Source organism: Adiantum capillus-veneris, chromosome 11 (assembly GCF_014529385.1).
Source record: "Adiantum capillus-veneris isolate H3 chromosome 11, ASM1452938v2, whole genome shotgun sequence".
Lineage (NCBI taxonomy): Eukaryota > Viridiplantae > Streptophyta > Polypodiopsida > Polypodiales > Pteridaceae > Adiantum > Adiantum capillus-veneris.
This window is the reverse complement of record NC_140941.1, coordinates 81,469,835-81,478,232: the sequence shown is the minus strand read 5'-3', so window position 1 is coordinate 81,478,232 and position 8,398 is coordinate 81,469,835. Positions and strand designations below refer to the sequence as shown.

The window sequence follows — 8,398 nt, the reverse complement described above, 5'->3', positions numbered from 1 at the left end:
CTACTGGACTACTGGGTCGGAATCCCTCCCCGAATCACATATAGTATAGATTATGGAAGGGTAATAGTAAGTATGTGGTCTCCCTATAAGTGTGATAGAAAGAGTTATTTTCTAACTTATCGAAAACACATCAAAGCACATCAAGTAAAAATAGGAATATCACTATGATTGACAAGTCATCCCCTTAACACTCCTAAAAGTGTGGATGACCCTATTTAGTTGCATCAAATTAATCTTTACTAAATTCACTCATGCATAGCGAGACCCCCCGGCTCTAACGTAACAAATCTATTAAAATGTCGTGATAATGGAAGAAAGAGTTACCAACTCTTCTTTTGTGCAATATTAAAAGACAGGCAAGTGATCGTAAGAAAGCGATCAAAATGAGGAATGATTATATTCTCTGCGTGCTGCTGCTGGCGATGGCTCTGCGATCACATCTGCATTTGGCCGCTGCGAAAGATGGAGCTGGCATGGGGGAGCCATTGAAACTGAGAATGGGAGAGGTTGCGGAAGCTGATGCATGCGCCGACATTGACGCTGTTGTCGACGAGTACCATAAGAAGAAAACACAAGGAGAGGAGCAGCGACGCAGAAACCAGGTGAAGAAACGATGTAGTGGGAGTACCAGTGGAGTTGCTACAGGCCATCCGGATTCGAACACACAACGTGTTGCCGAGCTCGCTGGTGCAATCGACAAAGTGAAAACCGTTGCTTACCTCAGCCCTAATGCGACTGCAAAGAACCCTGCACTTAGCTACAACTTCTCAGACCTTATGAACCCTAATCTGGGCCCTGGACCTTCCTCTTGGACTCTACAGTTATCGTACTTCCCAGATCTTTATACGGCGCCGCTCAAAGTTGGCTCTCGCTCGGTCCTCCAAAACCTCATCGTAGACACAGGTTCTGACTTCACTTGGGCTCAAACCGCAAAGGCTCCGAAAACCGTCCCTCAGAGGGATGCTTTCTACGATCCTGACCGAAGCCAAACCTTCGACGCTGTCGAGTGTGAGCCATATGATCGGTATTATTTCAACTATTATATGATATATGCTGCTCCACTGCTATATTCGCGAGGCTTGGACTCACGATTTCCTACTAATTAGGATGTGGTCACGCATGCATCACTTATGAGTAACATGTTATTAATGCAACTATGCCATTTTTTTTTCCGGCAAAAAGATCTTTCTATTAGTTAATGAAACTGCCCATAGGGCTACAACCACCTCTACTAGAGAGGGCTACAACAATCGTACAGGGAGACTCCCAATGAAAAAACAACATATGTACAATGAGGGTAAATCTGGAGATGGGAGGAGGGAAAAGCCACACACGACGGTAGTGCCATTTGAACACACCCTGGACCATGGTGAAGAAAGGCCCAGGGCGCCAGAGTCGAAGGAACGCCTCTCTACGCTCCCGCATGCGGTCAGAGCTACCTTGAAGTCTCTCGACCTGTCCCTTGAGAGTATGGATCAACTCCAACCAAAAATCTTGAACAGTCTCTACTCGTGGCACGAGGCAAGCCTCAGAGATCCGAAAGCAGCGGGCCCGCGGCCCGCCGTATGAACGAGAGTGTTAGGCCATAGTTGAGCTCCCAACACACCTCTCTCTCATCGCACCACTCTTGTGGAATAAGCTCTCTAGCCAAGGATTTCATCAACGTGATCAGGAGCACGTGAACATTTTAATAACGTTGAGTGATCACATTTCAAAATACGTAATCACGTTAAATATTCCTGTGACTTTCGCTTAACCTGTAGAAAATGCCCACTTCGGTAAGTCCAGTTATATTTTTTCTTTTCTTGGTGGGCTCCGTTTAGCATTCTTATAGTTTCTTGGTGGGCCTGTTGGGAAAAACACGTACCACGGTGAGGTTTTGGTGGGTTTCCATGTCACGGCCACTTATCGGTTTTTTTGTGATTACATTAATTGTAATTACGCAAATGTGATAATAAACATTGTGATCACATGAATATAAATCCTTGTCTGAAGCAGGCTCGTGTGTAGGTCGACCCCCCTGTATCACTATCATCTTGCTCGTGGAGGATAGCTCAAATTGTACTAGTGCAGGGCCTGTGAGAGTGGACCAAGCAGCTGCCCCCCAAGTGTAATGTCGTGGTGTGGAGAGAGCTAGGTATGCGGTGCGATTAGGGGAAGGGGACTGCTGGCCCGGTGGGGGGGCCGTAGTCCCCTGCCCCCAATCGTACCTAGCTAGGTATGTGGTGCCTCACGAGCAGAAGCTCATGATGTTATGCATTGTATGAAAAACATTGAGAAAGACTTGTTTTCCTACATGAGAAAATTTCTAAGTCTTCTTGTGTGTGTGTGTGTGTGTGTGTGTGTTGTGTGTGTGTGTGTGTGTGTGTGTGTGTGAGAGAGAGAGAGAGAGAGAGAGAGAGTGTACAAGAGAAACTGCAAAAATAAACTCTCATCAAATGTAAGTACTTGTTTTCTAACAATGACATGGAATATTGTTTGTGATTGTATGTAGACGATGTCTACTTATCCCCTCCCATATGAGAGACTGTGAACAGTGGTCCATGCGCTGCATGTACAAGGCAGCGTATGTTGATGGCTCAATAACATGGGGTATGGTGGGAATGGAAACCATGAATTTTGGCTTTCTAGAGCTCAAAAATGTCATCTTTGGAGGTAGTTACTTTTGTGAATCATCGTATTTGTCCGGGGCAGCAGGAATACTAGGCCTTGGAAGAGGTAGCAGCTCTATCATATCCACACACGGAGACTCATTTGGACACATATTCTCTCTTTGCTTATCTCCGCCAATTTCCCGATGTAAGTCTTCATGAAATTCAATTTTTCATGTTTTCAGAAGGGTAGTAGGCTCACACATGCACAATAAATTTTGGACGAATTCTCACAATAATTCCCACATTGTGACTTACCTCAACATCATGAGCAGAACTATCATGGAGGCACCGCATACCTAGCTAGGTACGATTGGGGGCAGGGGACCGCCGGCCTGGTGGGGGGGGCCGGCGGTCCCTTGCCCCCAATGGTACCTAGCCTCTCGAGCAGAAGCTCATGATGTTATTCATTGTATGAAAAACACTCGAAAAGACTCCTTTTTCCTACATGAGAAAATTTCTAAATCTTCTTGTGTCATATGTTAGAAATCTTCTTGTGTCATATGTACTTGATGTAGATGGATATTTTTCAACCATGAAAAGCTCTATGTATATTTCTTTTATGCTCACATATATCACCAATTTTGCAGCTCTAGGATACTTAAAGCTTGGACCAAGTGCAAGGAGTAATACCCAAATAACATGGATGAGAATGCTTAAGAGCCCAACTGATCCATCCGGCTATCTCGTGCCACTAATCGGGTTGCGTGTCAACCATGAGGATCTACCATTAAGTCCAAGCACGTTCAATATAGACCCAACTGCAACTCAGGTGTGTACGCTCATGCCGTTCACCAAATATAAAACCGCTTTTTGATCACATACATTCAAGAGAAATTCCCTTATTTGTGAATTTGCCAAGATTATAACACATCCTTCTTCCATTCAGTATGTTGTCTGAGACTTGGGTGCTCATTAAATGACATCCCTATGTCCCTCAGTGTGTGTGTGTGAGAGAAGGGCCTACCAATCCTACTCTATCATACACCCACCACGAATATGGTGAGCATGCTAAACAAATAATGAACTTTTTTTTTTTTTTTTGGTTTGGGGGGGGGGGGGGGGGATCACAAACATGAGTAGCTTATATTAGCTGCCAAAAAGAATTACAAATACTAATCATGCTCATGACAAGCCATGACATCTCCCAACAAGATTAGTACATCGGCTAATAGGGGGCCACCCCACAACAGTGGTGCAAAATATGTATGGCTCAGAAATTGACTATTACTCCTACCATGTTGCAGTCACAACTAATGAACTTAAGAGTGCTCACAAAACAAATAATGAACTTTTTTTTCTTGCAAAACTCACAATCGTGAGTGGATAGTATTAAGAACAGAAATATACACCAACCCTCGAGTTGAGACCGAGCCTTGAGGGTCAAAGGAGTAACCGGAAGAAAACAAATAATGAACTTAAGAGTGCTCACAAAACAAGAAGTGTTTATGTAAATCAACCACCATAAACGTTTTGAGAGTTGTGAGTTCTTTTGTATATACTAAGACATTTACTCTTTGTGCATGTAGAGAACAGGTGTATTCATTGACTCTGGTGGAGGAGTTACTATGTTCCCTCCTCATATACACGATGTAGTAACACATGCAATAAATGTTGCTATGGCGAAATCAGGATACCATGATTATGTTGTCGAAGGTCCATTTAAGGACATATGTTATGCATTGCCACATCAAGATGTCAGTCTTGTTCAAGGCCTTCCACTTGTGGAGCTCATATTTGAAGGTGGAATATCTCTGCCACTTGAAAGCTACCACCTCTTTCGGTACTTTGATGACATATCCCGCTATTGCTTATTATTCACAACTTCAACTCAAACATCACACGGTCATCGGACTCATACTACTCTTGGTCATTCCCAACTACAAGGAACAGAATGGACTTTTGATGTTTCGAATGAAAGGATCGGATTTATCAGGGGAGCTTGCCCTCCATAAGGTACACTGCATTTGGAGGTTGATTTACGTATTGTAGCACCGTGGCATGTTGCTACAATTCTAAATAGAGGATGTTACTAGGAAAGCAATGTTCAAGAAAAATCATTTTTCCAAACATACAAAATTCCTTTCCTTGGATTTGCCAAGAGGAAATTATAGAAAATTAGGTTTATTTTTTGGGTTTTTACACTATTTTTCTCTTTTTTGGGGTGGAATTTCTCCCTTTCCCCTTGCCCTCAACTAGCATTTTTGAAATTGAAACGGCACGATATTAAGCTGAGATACATTTTTCTCGAACACTGTAGGAAAGCAAAAGGAAAGAAAGAAGTGTGCATGAGTGGCAAGCAAGGGCAAACAAAGGCATATGGAGAAGAGACAGGAAGGAAGAAAGACTAGAAAATGATGTGCATTATCATAAGTGTCGAGATAGAGAGATTTTTTGTGCTATTTGTCAGGACGAGTCGAGATTGAAAAAGACATTCTATTGTGCCAGAAGCTCTATATCTCTCTCTGTCTCCCTCTCGCTGACTTTTCAATAGTGCAGTTGTTGTGTGTGTGTGTGTGTGTGTGTGTGTTTCCGCTTTCAAGCAATGGAGGAGATGGAGATGGAAATTGGTCTCTCTCTCTCTCTCTCTACATATATATATATATTTATTTATTTATTTATTTATTTATATATATACACCTTTGTGAGTGCAAGTAAAATTGCAATCATTGGAGGAGACTGAGGCCCCTGTCACACTGGGGTGGGCGCTCGCGTCTTTCTTGGAAGTGTGGGCAGCCGCTCCATGTCACACTTAAGCCATATCAAAAAAGTTACCAACTCTATCCAGCAAATGATTTGTAGCCAGATGTAAAGAACTCCACCTTCTTCGCTGCCCGTCAGTGCTCAAGTCCTGTTAGCTGGTTTCACGCGCGCTCTTTTGCAGTTGTCCACGCCTTTGCAAACTTGGCCGAGCAGTCTAGGCTGCCCCTCTGACAACGCGCGAGGCCATCTGCAACCTTTTTTCACAGTCAATAAATTACCGCCAACTCAGTTGGCTTGCTTGTGCCCGTCCCAGTGTGACATAGGCCTAAAATGCACGTTGCTCTCTCTCTCTTTCTCTCTCTCTCTCTCTCTCTCTCTCTCTCTCTCTCTCTCTCTCTCTCTCTCTCTCTCTCTCTCTCTCTCTCTCTCTCTCAACCAACGCAGGTGTGTGTGTGTGTCTGTGTTTTCCCCCTTGGAGGCAAGATAGGAGACAAAAATGGGCCAGGTGGGCACAGGGAGCAAAGGTTACAGGCGCCACAGGTGGAGACAAAGTCGGGCGAAGCAAGGCAATGAACTACAAGGGAGTGACGAGACTGCATGCAAGCGAAAGGCAATGGAGGGTTCCTAGAACAAAACATTGTCTGGAGGGGAGAGGTTTTACCTGCAAGGGCGAGGACCATTTTTCTTGGGAAATCAAGAAAGGAGAATCTTAAAAGATTCACATTTATAAAACAGTATAGAGCTAGGGTAAAGGGGCCAATACAGAGACGACTAGCTTGTACTTGTTGTTTTCCATCGAGTCTTCATGCCAGTACATGTGCACAGGGTCCATAAGATGTACGTTGACGAGACACAACCATCGATGAAATCTGAGTAAAATCTGTCAGCGATGGCCAATAATTTTGCAAAGAAGCTCGATTTTCAAGGCAAAACGATGCCCCAAAGACATAAGAGAGGACGGAGCTCCAATGACAAGACATTGTCATGATTTTTTGGGATGAGCATAAATCCATTAAATCATGCCAAAAAGCTTGCTAACTAGCCTCATGTATATATGTATACACAGTGCTTCGAGTCTTGGGACTGACCATGTAAAACGTCACGTAAAAAGGCTTGGTTTTCCCGGGCTTGTTTATTGGAGTTTTGGGTTGTTTGAGTCCCCAAAATATGGTTTTCAATAAGTATTTCAGTCATGCTTAATAGCTTGTGAAGACTTGTATATCATGAGTTATGTGCGTCCAAAGTGGGCGGTCTTGACTTAAAAAGTAGTTGCAGATGCATACGCCAAACGCAAGCGAGCCAACTTGATGAATTAAATTCAAAATAATGAGATTTTAAATTTTTGGAAGTAGTCTAAGTAATGGGCTCCAAGTCGTGCTTTATAGCGTCGCCTTTGGTGGCCGGAGCGGTGCACTATGCTCCTAGGACGTTGGTTTTGAAAGGAGGTTGAGCTGAGAATATTCTATGGGGAGAGGAGGAAGTTGGAGAAGTGTGGGAGGAGGATGCCATGTGTTACTAAGAAATCCCACATGGGGGGGTGTGGAGACAAAATGAGGGGTATATCGCTAGGGAAAGTGGGGAAGGCTCTATTGTTGAGTCATGTGAGAGAGAGGAGCTCTCTCGTCGTGGGCTATGGGGGGTTGGTGGGCTGCTTGGGGAAGGAGAGGTGCCCTTTTGCCTTCACACCAGCCTCACGAGGCACTTGGCCCTTTGTTTGGTCCTTGGACAAAGTTTTTGACCCCTTCCCTTGGGCCAAAAGGCACAGACTCCTCGTCTCATACTAAAATAGAGCCCAAAAAGGGACCAATTAAATGGAGCCTTCAAGGAGAGCCCTATTGACTCAGAAAAGAGAAAAGACCTCTTGGATAAAAGATAGAAATGGGCCCCATGTTTATAGCTGCAACATCTACAAACATTCCAGAGAGCTCATTTTTTAGCATAAGAAAGTACACCCCCAACTTTGGATGGCCATATCTCTCTCATATTTTAACGGTTTTTAGCATATGGATGCTCTACGGACATCTACTGACGAGCTACGTCCTTATGTACTTGGTTTCTCCTATTTTCAAGTGTACCTTTGGCTAGAAGGGTTCTGTATAAATCTTTATAGGTGCTTATCACAGGTCGTTTTAGCGGTGTCATAGCTCTTCTTTCAGACGATGTGACTCGTGCAAGGCTATAAAGGCACTCTTTTTCCTTGTTGTTTGCATGCTAGCATTGTTTTGGTGCCCCCATGGAGGAGGAAGTGCTTATGTTTTGCAGTTCTTGTGAAATATGTCTATTCTGTCATGAGAGAATGTAATGGGGGTATGGGTCCTTATGGACAACCGTCTATGTATGTGAAAATTGTGGACAGCACTTAAGGTGGTCGTTTAATTAGATCGCAACCTTCGGAGGGTTGTGAGGTCTTGTGAAGCCGAGCACGGGGGGCTAGATTACCCAGTGTGAGGTGGATTAGGTACTGGAGTGATCCATCCACATCCCTTGAACTTACGACATCACAGTAAGTGTTTTTGTGGCAATCGAACACGACGGACAAGTTTCCACAGTTTCATGGATTGCCTAACGAGAATGCACGGTCTTTTATTAAGAAATTGGAAGTTAATTTCGTATTGCGGAATATACTAGATCAAGCTATATTATTGCGGTTTCTACAATACAGTTTACAAGATGAGGCAAAAGTTTGGTTACAAAATTATGAAGAGGTGGTACATGCACGAACTCCAAGGGTGGTTTTGGACTACAATTGTGTGAAGCAAGCTTTCCTAGCACAATACAGGAACATTGAAGCACTTGATGAAGTTTGGCATGAAATTTTGGGGTACACTCAAAAGGCTAATCAAAGTGTTGACGATTTTGTCATGTAGTTTACTCGTTTATGGGATAAATGGGCCTGATCTTTAGGAAATGAAATCCCTTCAGCCATGTTAAAGAAGGACCATTTTGTGGCAAAATTATAGGAAATGTTTGAACTTCAAAGTTGATCTGAAAAGGCCCCCTACTCTTGAGGAAGCATTCACCATCACTAGGGAGAAAAAATGGAA

General features: G+C 43.6%; 1 protein-coding gene across 1 annotated transcript; it reads left to right on the top strand.

The window, feature by feature from the left end:
• The first annotated feature begins 422 nt into the window (after positions 1 to 422).
• On the top strand, positions 423 to 4,606 carry LOC147447535 (protein ASPARTIC PROTEASE IN GUARD CELL 2-like). The gene is made up of 3 exons (XM_086523633.1): positions 423 to 1,024; positions 3,138 to 3,423; positions 4,181 to 4,606. Exons 1-3 carry the CDS (start codon positions 423 to 425, stop codon positions 4,604 to 4,606), a joined length of 1,314 nt encoding a protein of 437 aa, XP_086379759.1.
• Positions 4,607 to 8,398: the final 3,792 nt, after the last annotated feature.

Excerpts from the sequence above, each read along its gene's own strand:
- LOC147447535 (XM_086523633.1), top strand. The coding sequence starts at position 423 with ATGGCTCTGCGATCACATCTGCATTTGGCCGCTGCGAAAGATGGAGCT. Across the intron at positions 1,025-3,137 it reads GAGTGTGAGCCATATGATCG|AAATCTTCTTGTGTCATATG; the intron begins GTATTATTTCAA and ends GTCATATGTTAG. Across the intron at positions 3,424-4,180 it reads TAGACCCAACTGCAACTCAG|AGAACAGGTGTATTCATTGA; the intron begins GTGTGTACGCTC and ends TTGTGCATGTAG.